At 43.9% G+C, this 17242-nt stretch overlaps 1 protein-coding gene across 5 annotated transcripts in view; it reads right to left on the bottom strand.

Annotated features, from left to right (window-relative positions):
- Positions 1-473: 473 nt before the first annotated feature.
- Positions 474-17242, bottom strand: part of LOC109883845 (tight junction protein ZO-2) — a 117807-nt gene continuing 101038 nt past the window's right edge. For 4 of the 5 annotated variants that reach the window (XM_031807251.1, XM_031807246.1, XM_031807238.1 and 1 more), the window contains exons 13-23: positions 14934-15153; positions 13737-13921; positions 12745-12840; positions 12575-12654; positions 10699-10909; positions 10003-10103; positions 5478-5702; positions 4671-4781; positions 3553-3927; positions 3310-3395; positions 474-3120 (exon numbers count right to left, since the gene is read on the bottom strand). In XM_031807251.1, the coding sequence (XP_031663111.1) occupies positions 2946-3120; positions 3310-3395; positions 3553-3927; positions 4671-4781; positions 5478-5702; positions 10003-10103; positions 10699-10909; positions 12575-12654; positions 12745-12840; positions 13737-13921; positions 14934-15153 (1865 nt within the window). In that variant the 3' untranslated portion in view covers positions 474-2945. Of the gene's footprint in view, positions 3121-3309; positions 3396-3548; positions 3928-4670; positions 4782-5477; positions 5703-10002; positions 10104-10698; positions 10910-12574; positions 12655-12744; positions 12841-13736; positions 13922-14933; positions 15154-17242 lie in introns of all 5 variants that reach the window. The other variant, XM_031807231.1, reaches the window with a different exon arrangement.

Below are 17242 nucleotides of genomic sequence, written 5' to 3'. Positions count from 1 at the left end.
TGTATTAGGCTAAGGTGTATGGAAACTTCAACTGATATATATATATATATAACCAACCTCTGGCCTGTATTTGAAGTGGAAGGATGGTGGGATGGTTACTTTACTAGGCCACTCCTGAAGAGCCAGCTCAAACCCCCCCTGGTGGTGATGTTATGTAACAGCAGTATCAGGGGACCTGGTATCCATAACGTGTCCACAGTAGGACTGTTTCCTATTAACGTTTATGTTAATGTGGTAGATGATTTGCAGCTTGCCACCCCCAATCAGTCAAATACAAAGTGATAGTTTAGGTAGTCAAATCAGTCAAATACAAAGTGATAGTTTAGGTAGCCACAGTATCACACACATAAAATAACCTTAACACGACTGAGCCAATCAGACCCAAGCTGTACTGGCCGGGTTACACATCCACCATAGCTGCATGAACCATGTTGAAAAGGACAATGTGAACAGAAAATAAAGCCAGCACAGGGTGTTTTCTCCACTCGGTCAATGAAAGACTTTCTTTTATTTGGTGTTGTAAGATAAAACTACATGAAAGACCCAAAGCAGACATTGTCCAGTCATTCCTCTCTCTATCTGTTTCTCTCTCTCTCTGTTTCTCTCTCTTTAATACTGTGTGTTCAATCATAAGCACTTATAACCCACTGGAGGTATAGTCTGAACTGAGATACAATCAAGCATGTAGAAACACATCAACAGTGTAACAGAGACCACGACAGCCGACATGACAGACGCCACAACAGAAATAACTGACATACATATCAACCAATCACACATCTCCTACATCAAACCTCCTCTCTGAAACCACCTGATCTGGGTTGCTATTCAATCAAAACCGTTATCCAGGTTTCCGTGGTTAAAACAAAAATGACCTTCCTCTTTTGAAAGATCATGTTTGAGTTATATTACTGATCAGTTTCTTTTTGTTCTGCACAGTGAATTTATTCTCATACATTTTATCATACCCAGGAAACTCGGAAAACATTCCCCACCAATTTCGTGATATCCAATTAGTAGTTACAGTCTTGTCCCATTGCTGCAACTCCCGTACGGAGGTTGAGAAGGTCGAGAGCCATGCGACCTCTGAGCCGCACTGCTTCTTGACACACTCCTCGCTTAACCCGGAAGCCAGACGCACCAATGTGTCGGAGGAAACACTGTACAACTGGCGACCCGAAGTCAGCATGCATGCGCCCGGCCCGCCATCAGGAGTCGCTAGAGCAAGATGGGACAAGGACATCTCGGCTGGCCAAACCCTCCCCTAACCCGGACGACACTAGGCCAATGTGCGCCGTCTCATGGGTTGAACCCGAGTCTGTAGTGACGCCTCTAGCACTGCGATGAAGTGCCTTAGACCGCTGCGCCACTCAAGAGGCGGTTTTGATTAAATGCTGTTCCCATGTTGGACATGTCTCTGGGGGACAGGACTGGTCACGGATATTATCGTTGTGGAGGAAGGGACAAAGGGACGGATGGAGGGACGGTACAGTGGGGACAGTATTAAGGTTTTGGTGTCTCTTGTTCCCTGTTTTCCCTAAAAGCTTGAGAGCAGCAGAGTGGTGTGGTCCAGGGGACAGGGGTGTGCCATGCATGGTCAGATGTCCCCAAACCTCATTATGTTATTCATAAAGTAAAAGGCACTTAAAAAAATCTTACATTCCAGTGTATTGTATATATAATATATTGCCTCTTTCGTTCGCTCTCTTTCATATATATATATATATATATATAATATGTATACACACACACACACACACATGATCATATAGGAAGGAATGCAAAGATGGAGGAGTATAAACACCAGACATTGTATATATATTAATATATATGTGACCTTTTAAAATAGTTTGGAGACAGCTGGTTATAATGTTGGATATACAAAAGGAAAGAAGTAACGAGAAGAAGATACAGCTTGGAGGACTCGTAAGGTTTAAGGTTCTTGTGGAGTGCAGAGAGGGACTCGTGGTAATAGGTTTCAGTTGCTCTGCAGGCAGCAAACTGAAGGAGTTGCATAGGCAAGAAATAACATCCTGATTAAATGGATCATAACAATAACACAGATCGGTATAACAATAACACAGATCGGTGTAACAGTAACACAGATCGGTGTAACAGTAACACAGATCGGTGTAACAGTAACACAGATCGGTTTAACAGTAACACAGATCGGTTTAACAGTAACACAGATCGGTGTAACAATAACACAGATCGGTATAACAATAACACAGATCGGTATAACAATAACACAGATCGGTATAACAGTAACACAGATCGGTGTACCAGTGACACAGATCGGTGTAACAGTAACACAGATCGGTGTAACAGTAACACAGATCGGTGTAACAGTAACACAGATCGGTGTAACAGTAACACAGATCGGTGTAACAGTAACACAGATCGGTGTAACAATAACACAGATCGGTATAACAATAACACAGATCGGTATAACAATAACACAGATCGGTATAACAATAACACAGATCGGTGTAACAATAACACAGATCGGTGTAACAAAAAAGAACTCAACCAAACACGCAAATAGAAATTAAACAAGAATAATAACAGTGAGGTAACTATCCACTTTTTGAAGCAAAAAAGCGGTTTTAAGAAAAACTTAAAACTGGCCAGCTTCCGAGTCAGCAGCGTATTGGTGCAGGGTCAGGGGAGGGGGGCAGAGTCCCGGTGGAATTGAGAGTGTGCGTTTGTGCGCGCTGAACTGAGTCAATCAGAGCAAGGCTCAGCAGTGTGTGGGTGTCTGTCAACCAGCCCTGTGTCTTGTTACTTTAGAATGTTAAGGGTAGTCGGGGGTCCAGGAGAGAAGGGGCACTACAGTTTAGTGTGGTAGGGTAGGTAGGTGGGTGTGGTAGGGTAGGTAGGTGGGCACGTAGTAGTGCTACACTTCATTCAGTGTCCTGGTATTTTATGGCTGCTGGTAGCATAGTCTAAAGTTCTGTGTCCTGGTATTTCTGGTTGTTGGTCTGGTAGTAGCCTCTCTTGGTGTGGTCTGCCAGCTGGCGTCGGTACTCTTCCTCTTCTTCTTCGCTGGGGTAGAACCCACAACTCTCAGAGTATGGCAGCTTGGAGGGAGGGGTCTGGGGCTCAGGACGCGAGCTGGAACTGAACACACAGGCGCACACACAAACACGTACACGTATGAACACACAGACACACACACATTAATGTACAATACACAAAGACACACAATATATTCAGTGAAAATCCCCACACGCGGATTAATATAGAGTACAACGGAGAGCAGACAGACGTAACACAATGGGTAAAAACCCTCCCATATTGAGTTCCTACCCTATAGGCTGAGGCCGGCTGTGATCCAGTTTCTGGGTCTTCACAGGGACAGCATAGATGTCTGGGTGCTTCTGAGCTATCTCCAACTGGCCAGAGACAGACATTAGTATGATGCTTTGATGACAACACAGACTTGCAGGCACACACTCTTTCTCTCTCACACACACATTCAGAGGTGCACACACACACACAAACACACATTCAGAGGCGCATGCACGCACACACACACATCCACCCACCCACCCTGGCGTTCTGGGCCTCCTGCAGCTCCAGCATCCTCTGAGTGCGTGCAAAGTGGTCCATCTTCTCAAAGGCCTTGATCTTCCCCAGGAACGACTTGAGGCTGGGGTCCTCAGGGCTCTCCCCTGGCTCCTCCGGGCCCCTAAAGGCCGCTGTGTTTGGGGCCGTGCTGCAGGTGGTGTCCTGGGTATTATAGGAAGGTTTGATGGCGATGGGGGGAGGTGCCAGTGGCTTGGCCTTGCCAAATGAGTTAAGGGTGCGAGTGAGAGGAGGGGGATCGCTGGCAGGGCTGGAGGAGTGGGAGTCGTAGCCTCGGCTGGGGGGGGGCTCGTATGACCCTATGGGAGGGACTACCTCATCCCTGAACAGCAGCTTTACCTTGAGGGGGAGGGAGGGAGGCGGGGGGTGGGGTGGGGGGTGGACCAGCATAGAATTAGAATGAATCAAATCATTTTGATTCGATTCAGTCAATGAAATCATTCTATTTCTATGGGGACCAAACAGGGTTAGTCACAGATCCGCACACCAAACATTTCTGTACGTGAATAGTAGATTTGTGACTAGAAAAATGCTTGAAACAATAAATCATTAACTTTAGGCTTCCGCCCTCATTACCTCACTATTGATTTACAACATAAAAGAAGCTTCAAGTTGTACTTTCCCAAACACATTCATAACAGAAGACAATGTTGAATACCACATTTTGATAGACAACACTGACCAAAACCACGGACACCTATTTCTCTACAACACTGTAAGAGTTCAAAACACAGGTAGCCTATATTACTCTAGAATATCTGTTCAACAGACAAAGGTTCACAATACTATTCATGACCATGAGTGGGTTTGGTTTCTCCAGATCAGACCATTCTTCAGAGAGAAGGGGAGTTTGCTAGTTCTGATTTAGTTAAAGAGCTAAGGGGTGGTGGGGGGTTTCAAACATTCAAATGTAAGTGGATGTTTGAAAGCCACCGGAGATCTTGTACTTATCTACGCCAAAAACCACGCAGTTGCCTAAAAATCTGATGCTCACTACCGGTTGACTTTATGTTCTAAAGATGGTAAAAGTGAATATAAGAGGAATTTGTATATGTGTGTGTGTGTGTGTGTCTCTCTCTCACCTTGGGGGGGTCAGGTACAAACGCGGGGGGTGGGCTGGCGCTGCTGAGCACCTCCCTGCTGCCCACCCTCCTGACACGACCACGGATCTCTGGACTACACCTGCGCAGGATCTGACCCCAAAAGCACATATACACACATAGGACAGGGTCAACAGGAAGTACCATGCAGGTTCACAGGCTGGGTCAAGGGTCAACCATGCTGATTATTGAAGGGTCATGTTTTAATTATAGAGGGGTTGTGTCTCTTTGCATTCAAAAGGGCCAAGAGGTGACATCTGCATAAACCAGGTGCATAGAAGCGGAAGAGGAAGTAATACTGTACATGCAGTTAGTAGCCTATGTAACACTGTTATACACTCCTACCCTGGGACACACAAACAGATTTTAAGATCCTCGCACAGCTATAAAAAAAATCATACAGTTGTTTTTCCAGTCTGTTTTTAACTACTGTACTAGAGAGAAACTGGCCACAGGCCTTTGGGAGGGCTATTATCATAGTGCTGAATGGCCTCTATTTAGAAAACTGTTTTGCTAAAGTGCATCTGACACATTGGGTATTCCTGAAACAACCCAAACAAATGCTAACCAGATGGTATTGATGTTGGTCATGTCGGCCTAGATTGGACTGGGGATATCATAGGTGTAATGATGTGTTTGAACTGTAGAGGGCAGAATAGATTCTTACAACTAACAAGGCTGTGAGGTTAGGACATCACAATACATGGGCTACATGGGCTGCTTATGGGCTGTATGTGCGTGTTGTTAACTATGCATGTGTGGGTGTGTGTATCACTATGTATCTCTAACCTCCTCTGCCAGCACGGGCTCAGAGGAGCGGCTGATAGCGGACACGTGCAGTTGGTCAGCCGGCTCGTTGTCCAGCTCGTTATCCGTGTAAGCCCCACCCTCATCCGCCGTGTCATCGTAGTCGCTGGCCAATCGGCTGTCCATGCTCAGGTAGTCGGCTGACATGGCTGACAGGTATGACATGCGGTCGTCATGGAGATCAAGGTCCATCTCCGTCCAGTCCAGCTAAAAGAGACACATGATGGATCTTGGTGTACAGAGAGGAAGCAGAAACAAAAACAAAAACAAAGAAAGAAAAGAAAGAAAGAAGAACCGAGCTGTAGAGCACCAGTGGTAGAAGGATTCACACACAGTGAGCATGCTCACAACACAGGACTCAGGAAATAGAGCAAAACACTTTTCACCATCTTAAAAGTGATAGAAAAGGCTGAGTACAGTATGAAGAAACTAGACTAAAGTATAGTAGTACCAAGGCAAATAGTTAAGATTGACTAGTACACAGAAGTATACAGAAATAGCTTGAAAGGAAAGAACAGTGAATATGCTATACAGTTGAAGTTGGAAGTTCACATACACTTTAGCCAAATACATTTAAACTCAGTTTTTCACAATTCCTGACATTTAATCCTAGTAAAAATTCCCTGTTTTAGGTCAATTAGGATCACCACTTTATTTTAAGAATGTGACGTATCAGAATAATAGTAGAGAGTGTTTTATTTCTTTCATCACATTCCCAGTGGGTCAGAAGTTTACATACACTCAATTAGTATTTGGTAGCATTGCCTTTAAATTGTCTAACTTGGGTCAAATGTTTCGGGTAGCCTTCCACAAGCTTTCCACAATAAGTTGAGTGAATTTTGGCCCATTCCTCCTGACAGAGCTGGTGTAACTGAGTCAGGTTTGTTGGCCTCCTTGCTCACACACGCTTTTTCAGTTCTGCCCACACATTTTCTATGGGATTGAGGTCAGGGCTTTGTGATGGCCACTCCAATACCTTGACTTTGTTTCCCTAGAGCCATTTTTCCACAACTGGAAGTATGCTTGGGGTCATTGTCCATTTGGAAGATCCATTTTTTTTCAAGGTCAGTCTTGCAAAAAGCTGTATTCTTGTGTTCTAACTATCCACTATTCAAAGCGTTCTGAACAAATTAAGGGAATCGTTCACAAACATTGGCATATTCTAAAATCCGATTAAAGTCTCTGTCATTTGTTTTCGGACCTTCCCGTGGTCGTATTCTCGCGGGGCAGAAATCTCAGAGACCAATTGGTACTCTCTGATTTACCACCCCAAGATATTCCTGAACAACGTCTATTTGCGCCCCTACTGGATGGAAATTACAAATGTAATGGCTGTGCTCAATGCAATGGCACTTATAAATGTAGATACTTCAAACACCCACAAACAGGGAAATCGATCCCAATCAAAGGGGTTATTATGTGCTCCACTAAGGCAGTTATTTATCTTATAACTTTGTGGTAAAAATTATGTGGATAAAACAAAGCGCAAATTAAAAGTACGTATCTCAGAGCATCGTAGCACCACCATTAGGTGTAAAAACTTAACTTACCCAGTTGAGGCCCACTTCTTGGAGGCAGGCCACTCGATTTCGTCTCTGCGTTATATTGGCATCGAACATGTCACCCTCCCTAGGAGAGGGGGTGACCTTGATAATTTATTGTTAAAACGAGAGGCTGCCTGGATCTTTAACTTAAAGACCCTTGCTCCCTTCGGTCTCAACGTAGACTTTGATCTGAAGCCATGCTTGTGATTATTGTGACTTTGCCATTGTAATTGTTTGTAAGCTTGTGTAGTCGAAAATTAATTTATGATCGTATGCTATCCATTTGTTGTTTGTATGCCATTTTAATATTTGATAATTAACCAATGATATTAGGCCACTCTTGGCCATGATTACAGACAGTGTCTTTTGACACTACATAAACGAGTCATCCCTCAGTGTTTGTGATTATACCCTGATGAAGACAGCTTGGCTGTCGAAACGTTGGTAATTCAATTTTAGCTTCTGATCTCCTAGAGTGTACGGCTCTCTTTTATCTTTAATTTTGAAGATGTCTTGAGATGTTGCTTCAATATATCTACATCATTTTCCTTCCTCATGTTGCCATCAATTTTGTGAAGTACACCAGTCCGTCCTGCAGCAAAGCACCCCCACCACATGATGCTGCAACCCCCGGTCTTCACGGTTGGGATGGTGTCTTTGGCTTGCAAGTCTCCCCCTTTTTCCTCCAAACATAACGATGGTCATTATGGCCAAGCAGCTATAGCTATGGCCAAGCTATTTTTGTTTCATCAGACCAGAGGACATTTCTCCAAAAAGTACGATATTTGTCCCCATGTGCAGTTGCAAACCGAAGTCTGGCTTTTATGGAGGTTTTGGAGCAGTGGCTTCTTCCTTGCTGAGCGGCCTTTCAGGTTATGTTGATATAGGACTTGTTTTACTGTGGCTATAAATACTTTTGTACCTGCATCTTCACAAGGTCCTTTGCTGTTGTTCTGGGATTGATTTGCACTTTTCGCACCAAAATACATTCATCTCTAGGAGACAGAATGTGTCTCCTTCCTGAGCAGTATGATGGCTGCATGGTCCCATGGTGTTTATACTTGCGTACTATTGTTTGTACAGAATGTGGTACCTTCAGGCGTTTGGAAATTGCGCCCAAGGATGAACCAGACTTGTGGAGGTCTACACATTATTTTCTGAGGTCTTGGCTGATTTCTTTTGATTTTCCCATGATGTCAAGCAAATAGGCACCGAGTTTGAAGGTAGGCCTTAAAATACATCCACAGGTACACCCCCAACTGACTTAAATGATGTCAATCAGAAGCTTCTAAAGCCATCACATCATTTTCTGGAATGTTCCAAGCTGTTTAAAGGCACAGTCAACTTAGTCTATGTAAACCTCTGACCCACTCGAATTGTGATACAGTGAATTATAAGAGAAATAATCTTTCTGTAAACAATTGTTGGAAAAATGACTCATGCACAAAGCAGATGTCCTAACCGACTTGCCAAAACTATAGTTTGTTAGCAAGACATTTGTGGAGTGGTTGAAAAACGAGTTTTAATGACTCCAACCTAAGTGTATGTAAACTTCGGACTTCAACTGTAGATTTGAAGTAGACAGTAAGACAATTTTACAGAACATGATTGAAACATGTACATAATACAGGGTGAAATAGTACAATAAGTATATTAGAGGATAGGAGTGTAGCAGAATATACCCACTGGGCAGACGTCAATTCAACGTCTATTCCACGTTGGTTCAACATCATTTAATTAAAAGGAACCGGAAACACTGTTGTTTCAACCAGTGTGTGCCAGTGGGTGGCATGTGTATGGTAGAGTATATTATAGGGTTGTGAATGTTTTAAAATTCAAATGGTAAAACGCTAAGAACAAAATCCCTTACTGAAAACAAAATGTGGTTGTTTCTGTTTTGGGGTTGTAGGCTGGGTTTCTGTAAAGCACTTTGTGAAATCTTCTCACGTAAAAAGGGCTTCATAAATACATTTGATTTGATACCCCTTTTATAATGGGAGTTGAGACTTTGCCTAGAGTTAACAGCATTAACCTTTTTAACCAGTAGATACCCGCATTTGGCACATTTTCTTTTGCCCTGTGTTTAATCTGTGAGCTTAAACTTGGTATGCAGGCAGGCTGAACATAAAACAATGTAGGCCATTAATGAATATTCTATTTGGCTTCATCAAAAATGTTTTGTTGCATATTTCAGTCAGGAACCTGCCTAGGTTTAGGAGGGGTTGTAACCTATTCTAAATGCGACACTATAGCAGTCCGTGAAAAAAAATAGACAAGACAAATCCATTATTTCAAAAGTGCAGCTTACTTTTAATCAAGCAGTACATTTTGAATTCATGATAAATCGTGATTTGACAAGGAATGTAGCTTGTCCACAGTAGGCCTAATGGGAGTTTGGGTGCGCAGCACGCTTGTGTGTATATGGAGCGGTCGAAATTGAGTGAGAGACACGTAATGGAGGTAAAAGAGAATTGAACCTTTACAGGATCGGTGGTCCCCTGTGGGACAGTTGAGCTAACGTAAGCTAATGTGATTAGCTTGTGGTTGTTAATTTAAGAGAAGAACTGTGATCACTTGGCTAGGTTTCTTTTAGGTGCAAGTCACTCATGCACATAAGAAATGGAAGGAACACTAGAGTCAACGTGAATTAACGATCGACTTCGGGACAAAATTTCACCTGCCCACTCGGGAAGCCACAAAGCAGATTCCAAATAACTAAGCCTACTGTATGACTTTGGTAGGAATTCATCTTCCCTTAGCAGTCATACCATGCAATAGGATTTCATGTGGAATTTTATCAAATGTTCTTAACGTTTTAACGGAAAACCGATAAGAAAATGGCAGTTTAAATGTTACAAAAATGTTTCAATTTGGCACATCCCTAGTATAGTATAGTACATTATGGTACAGTACATTATAGTACAGTATCCAGTGTATGAGCACTGTATGGTGAGTGTGTTTACCTTCCCCTCAGACACCCATACAGCCTGAGTCTGCTGCTCCCTGATAGAGTCCTTCACACTGCCATACCACGCATCGTTGGCTGAGTTCACATCAATAGTAGCTGTAGGGAGGAGAGCGCCGGAGCGAGGAGGAGAGGGGGGTAAAGAGAGAGAGAGATACAAAGGAGATAGAGGAAGTTGAGCGAGAAATAAAAAGAGGTGGAGAGAGAGGATTGGGAGAGGGAGAGCAGACAGAGGGAGAGAAAGAGTGGGAGAGAAGCGAAAGAATGGAAGAGAAAGGAAAGAAAAGGGTGAGAGATAATAGCACGATGGATGAGAAGAGAACGAGTAGAGAGGGGGAGAGAGGGAGGGGGGTGTATCAGCACAAAAAATAGATGCAACAGATTATCCCTCATGTAGGAAGATCTTGTGTTCTATATTTGGCTGCTTAACTATTTGTTTATTGACGTTAGAGATTCGATAGTCTTCTACAGAAATGGGTTTAACATGAATCACTGGCCAACTACAGGATTGTGTGTGTGTCAGATAGTGATATACACACACAGAGAGACAGGGGGAGAGAGGTCAACTCACTGGCCAACTACATGGACACTCCTGAGGGTGGTAGATAAAAGTAAATGGTGTGTGTACGCATGTGTATCTGTTTGCGTATCTCTGTGTAACTGTGTGTGAAGCGGATCCATGTGTGTGACTAACCAGTGAATAGGTGAGAACAGGTCTTCCTCAGTTTGACAGCCTGTTCATATAGTTTCCTAGCGCTGCGGTTGGAACCAGGTATCACCCTCTGCCTCATGGCCTTAACCCCTGGTTTACTGTCTGGGTTGAAGAAGATGACGATGGGGTACCACTGGGTGTAGTTCAGAGTGTCCACCGCCTTGGGAGTCACATCCAGCAGGGCATGCTTGTCCTACAGGGGACATGATGGGGGACAGTGATTGAATGGAGAGAGAGAGAGACAGATAGAGGGGGACAAAGTGAGAGAGAGAGAGAGAGAGAGAGGGGGGGGGGGGGTGAAAGAGAGAACGATAGCTAGAACAGTGGTTCACAACCTTTTTTGAACTGTGGCACACCTTGATGGGATTTTAACATTTGTGGCACACCTAAAATTTCTGTATCAATTTATTAACTGGTAATTGCCATCTTACTCAAACTGCAAATAAACTATTTACAATCACAAATGCTTTTTGATAGATTAAATAGCCTAGCGTTTATATGAACTGCATTTGGGCCTGCATTTTCATCCTACTTTATTGATAGGTGTGAAATGCACCACATTGATCTTGTTTCATTTGGGGAACCCTAGTTTAAAGCACATTTCCTGCAATTCTACATTGTTAAACATGACATATTTTGGATGGTAGACTATTTAATGATAATAATGATGGAAAAATTAAGTCTAGCCTCGATTTGACAATATTTCCAATATATATGTAACATGAACTATCAATTATTATATGGTATCTTATTCCGTACACCTGGACAATAAGTTACAAAAAGTAATGCTTTATGCTCTTGTGCAGTTTTCAAGTGAATGGCTCAATTTAATAGCATTGATTGCGACAGAGTCAGCATTGTATGAGATTACTTGTAAATCCGGTTGAGAACAAAGTAGAAAACGTTTTAAGACGGACTTCTGCACATCATAGCTCAGGCTTCGGAATGTCATAGTGACAAATCAAAGATGTGCATCAAAGTTGTGTCTTTTCTTGTGTATATTACTGTTCATTTCTATCATAAAGCGTTGCGGAGAAATGCATCGCTATACATCGGTTGCTAAAATCGGGATTTGGTTCGGTGGGCAATATGTCAATTATTGTGGCCAATCCTCTGGATCCCCTTTGAGCCGGCCCTGCTTTGATACGACACGTGATCGAAAGACCGTTAAAAATGACAGCCCAAATTGAATATTTCTGCCACTTGCCTACACACAGGCACAAAAGTAGGTAGATGAAAGGAGGCTACAGTACCAACATTGCTAGGGATAGATTGCGATGCCAGTCTTGGTATCTCAATCTGCAAAATTTGCCTTTAGTCATCGGAAACAGCTTCTTTCTGTGTCATGATTAAAACCGCATTTCGCTTTCTATTCAACATATCCTGCGATGTAATCAAGTTCTGTGTGATTGAAATGTGTCAGCATTATTTAAGGGGGAATTTGGTGATGTTGCGCAAAAACATGTTATTTGCGGTTGTTCACCATCAATTAGTGTTCCAGATTGATAGATACACCATAAATTAGTGTTCCAGATTGATAGATACACCATAAATTAGTGTTCCAGATTGATAGATACACCATAAATTTAGTGTTCCAGATTGATAGATACACCATAAATTAGTGTTCCAGATTGATAGATACACCATAAATTAGTGTTCCAGATTGATAGATACACCATAAATTAGTGTTCCAGATAGATAGATAGATAGATTAATAGATTGATAGATACACCATAAATTAGTGTTCCAGATAGATTGATAGACTGATAGAATGATAGATAGATTGATATACAGATTGATTGATAGATATATAAATAGATTGATTGATAGATAGAGAAAGGGAGAGAGAAGCTCTTACTTGCTCGATGATCTGGCGGATGGTGTTAAGTCTCACCACTCCTGAGGATTTCTCCGACCCGGCATCTTTAGGCTCCGTTTCTGACAATGGACAGAGACCGTGTTATTCAACAAATGACTAGTGTGACTCAAGACAGACAGAGACAGAGACAGACAACGTGAGAGACTCACTGGCGATGACAAACAGGTCAGGCAGCTCGTTGGCTAGCTTGTCATTGGCTGCATCAGCTATAGGACCAAACAGAACCACAGGACGTCTGAAACCAGCTACAGGACAAGAGAGGAGATGATGCTTTAGACAGTCACTCCTTTGCAGTAGTACAACATGACGATCATTACTGGGTTTTTTATCTTGCACAATATTGGGGGCCATGTATAAATGTGTGTGTGTGGCGGGGGCTGACAGTGGCTAATAGTTAAATCAATAGAGACATTTTCTGTTTTTTATGTCACGTTTGAGTGAGGCGCGTGCATCCCGACATCAAAAATCTCTGTAGCAGGATAGCTAACATTGATGTTCTCTAAGGAACATTCTCCTCTCCCCCTCATCCCTTTTGCCATCTCTCCCCCTCTCCCTGTGGTGTGTATTTCCTGTGTTTAGCGTGACGACCCACACACACTCTTCTCCCTCTCCCCTCTCTTTAACTCTCGATTTTTCCCTTTTCTGTGTCACTCCTGTGTGTGTGTGTTTTGTTTTCTGTGTTACCTAATGCTGGCCTGCCCCTCTTTCACCCCTCATTCCTTCTTTAAACGCTGTCACCCCCCTCCTCCCTTCGTCAATTATGTATTTCTCCTCAACTCTATCTCCCGCTCTCTCTTCCCACTCCCCCTCCAGTTTCCTGTGTGTTTCCCAATTATGGCCGGCATCTGTATCACCTCAAATCTCCACTCAAATCTGTATTCCTCTGAAACACTTCCCGCCCCTCCCTTTCCTCCCTTTTTAAATTATTATATATATTTTTTATTTAACCTTTATTTAACTGGGCAAGTCAGTTGAGAACAAATTCTTATTTACAATGACGGTCTACCCCGGCCAAACCCGGACAATGCTGGTCCAATTGTTCGGCGCACTATGGGACTCCCAATGACGGCCGGATGTGATACAGCCTCCCTCTCCATGTGTGTAATTTCCTGTGTGGTTTCCCTGTGTTGATCAGACCCACCCTCTCTGAGCACGACTCTCTCGTACGCAGGGAAGCGTGTGGCGATAGGCGTAGCGCTGATATCCTCTCTGCTCTTCCTCAGCTCCTTCCTCTTGGCTGCCCTTTGACCTCTCAGACGCCAGAAGTCGGCACGGTCCGTGCCAGCAGCCTTATGGGAGTTCTGTACGCTCGCCATCTGATCAGCCCTGGGAAAGAGAGGGGGAGGGAGGGAGAAAAGGAGCAATAAGAGATGGGGATTATGAGGAGAGGTTAGAAAGGTGAGAAGGGGGGAAGAGGGGTGATATGTTTTGAAAAAGCGATGGTGAAGTCAGCATAGAGTGAGGGCAGTGTGTTGGGGTGAAAAAAAGGTAAGTGGGTGTGGGAGAGGGAGAAAGATGAACTAAGACACGTGTGTTTACGATAAAAGACAGAAAATAAACACTCTTTCAAGTTGTTTCAGTTCAAATAACTTCCCACAGCCAAGGTCTGAGTATTTATTCTAAGAAAAGGGAGAGCACATGGAAGGAGGAAAATGGGGAGGAGAGGAGGACATTAAAACAGAGGAGGAGGAGATGTTGGTGTAGTGGCAGGTCAGATGAGTGGTGTGTGTGTGTATGTGTGTGTGTGTGTGTGTGCAGGCATCAGGGGGAGACTCTAGTTAAGGGATCATCACCTAGATTGAGCTGCGGCCCGCCAGTTGGGGAACCCTAGTGTGTGATCTAGGAGTGTTTCATCCCAATGTGGGAGAGAGATGGCTCTGATTTGACTGATGTGGTTGAACACTCCCGACAGTGAAATGATGGCCAGGGAATCGTATCGGTCCTCTAAAAGTTACTATACTAGGGCCCAATCCTGGCTTGAAATTCTAACATAGTTTCCTCCCAGTCAGTGCTCTAAGGACGATGTCTTGGACCTGAGCTAACTGTTAAGGTTACTCCCTCCCATTCCATCTCATCTGCTCTAGTTAGGGATGATGTCTTGGACCATGGCTAACTGTGCTACAGTAGCTAGCTCCTCGCTGTCTCTATCTCACCTGCTCAAGTTAGGGATGATGCCTCAGGGATGATTACCTGCTCTAGCCAGTGATGATGGTTTAGGGATGATTACCTGCTCTTATTAGGGATGATGCCTTAGGGATGATTACCTGCTCTAGCCAGTGATGATGGCTTAGGGATGATTACCTGCTCTTATTAGGGATGATGCCTTAAGGATGATTACCTGCTCTTATTGGGGATGATGCCTTTCTCCAGCAGCTGTTTGTCCTTGCCGGTGCGGATGGCCAACCAGTTGCCCAGCTTGCCATCGTAGAGAGTGTCCACCACTTTGAAGATCTCCCCTCTGGAGAAGGCCAGGCTCTGGGGAGCCTCCCGCTCATACTCAAAATGAGTCCTGATAAAGAACGAGTCCCCACGACCAGATACCAGGATGTCATTGTAGACTGGAGAGAGGGAGAGGAGGAGAGAAAGCGAGAGAGAGCGAGAGGAAGTGAAAGAGAGATCAGGCTTCACTCCTTGCTCATACTACAAATCCAAATGTACAATAGCACGCACTGTACATCAGTAGTCACCAACCCCTAGTTCTGAAGAGCTAAATGGCATGCAGAGTTTTGGTCAAGCCGAGCACTAACTTTCCTGAAAACGCTGTAGTTCTCAACGACAAGGGTTAATGAACGCCAACGGGAACATTTGGTTGCTACAAATGGTTCCTTACGACCAATGTTCCATGTCCCCCTTTCCTTTCCATGTGCGCCCATTCAGTCCCATTCTCTACGGATCACACTTGCACTCCACTACTTCCTGATGACAAAATACATTTTTCTGCTGCTCTAAGTTCACTACATACTTCAGTCTGAGACTGCCATCGTTGAAGTCGTTTGTGAAAATGTAGGGTGTTTTACAAAACAAAGTAATCAGTGATTGGATTATCTCTAACCAATCAGAGTATCAAAGCCAATGATGAATTTTCAAAATGCAGCTTTACCCACATATGTTCAAACCATCGGTTTCTGGGACCAATCAGAAGGGTTAGAATGAGTTTGCGTTCTAGAAATCGTCAGGGAGGTACTCCGATCCAGAGTCATTGCGGAGAAGAAACTAACATTCGTGGGCGTGGTATGTGGTATAGCGTTTGGCCGGAGCAAGAAGTTTAGGTAGCCAGGCAAACACCACTACCCCCAAGGCACAATCTCACACCAAGGAGATAGGGATTACGAGGAGGAGAGAGAAAGAGAGAAAGAGGGGAGAGGAGAGAGAGAGCGACGAGGGAAGAGGAGAGAGGGAGAGTGAGGAAGAGAGAGAGAAAGGGAGGAAGAGATGACAAAGGGGTGAGATAAAAAGAGAGAGGAGTGATGAGAAAGGAAGAGAGAGATGGTGACAGTAGAGGTCAGTCATGCCTGTCCTCTCCTAGGCTGGCTGGCTGGCTGTCTGCTGTCAGTGTTTGTGTGTGTGTGTGTGTGTGTGTGTGCGTACGCAGAGTTGTAGTACAAGATTTGGTGGGGTTCCAAATTCAATAACGTTCCCACAGCGCTCCCCGACAACCCAGCTGCTAGCTTTACACAGCCTGGCTGGCTAATAGACCGCACCTCCCACAATTCACTGCTCCCTGCTTGCCTGCCTTTTTGTCTGTCTGCAGATGAGGCCCCTGGTCCCTCTCACACACACAGGATGCATCCCAAAAGTAGTGCACTACAAAATGAAATAGGGTGCCATCATAGTTAAACAGACACAACTAAGCACCCACACAAACAGGGACATAAGGTTTATAGGCTAGTAGTATACACATAGTTCACACTAACACCGTTTTTAAAGATTCATTCATTTAAAGATTAACTTATGCAGTCCATAGTACATACATAAACCCTAACACAGTTATACAGAGAATCGGTTTGTACTGTACATGTTACATGTCACATTTCAGGGGCAATGGGTTTATGAGGCAATGTTCTCATTACGTAACTTGTGTGTCCCTCTCTCTGTGTGTGTGTGTGCGACTGGCTGTAACTGGTTTCTGTGCCGATGGGCAACAAGCTGCTGTCTCTGTATCACACTGACACAAAGTTATTGTATATGTGTGTGTGTACTTGTCTGCATTTGTGTGCGATTTGTGCATGCATGCATGCGTGCCTATAGCCCTGGGGTCTGACCCGCAGTGTTTGTGTAATGAGTAGAGAGGAGCGTGGAGAGGACAGTGTGCACAACTCTGCTCACGGGGTTATTCCACTGTTCACTTTAATCCTCTCATATCCTGCTGCATATAGCACCTATTCAACTAGACTGACTAAGAAAAAGGACTGACCCACTCTCCCTTTTCTTTTTCCACCAAGCTGTTCCACATTGTTCATTTGTAACTCGGCCCAAGTTTAGTAGCTCCGTTAGGGAGCATGGCAATTGTAATGCCAGGGTAGTGGGTTCAATTCCCAGGACCATTCATATGTAAAATGTGTGCACGCATGACTAAGTCAGCTTGGATAAAAGTGTCTGCTAAATGGAATATATTATTATTATTATATTATTGTCTTGTCAGGAAAC

Source organism: Oncorhynchus kisutch, linkage group LG3, assembly GCF_002021735.2.
Source record: "Oncorhynchus kisutch isolate 150728-3 linkage group LG3, Okis_V2, whole genome shotgun sequence".
Taxonomy (NCBI): Eukaryota; Metazoa; Chordata; class Actinopteri; order Salmoniformes; family Salmonidae; genus Oncorhynchus; species Oncorhynchus kisutch.
This window is presented reverse-complemented; position numbering and strand designations above follow the sequence as displayed.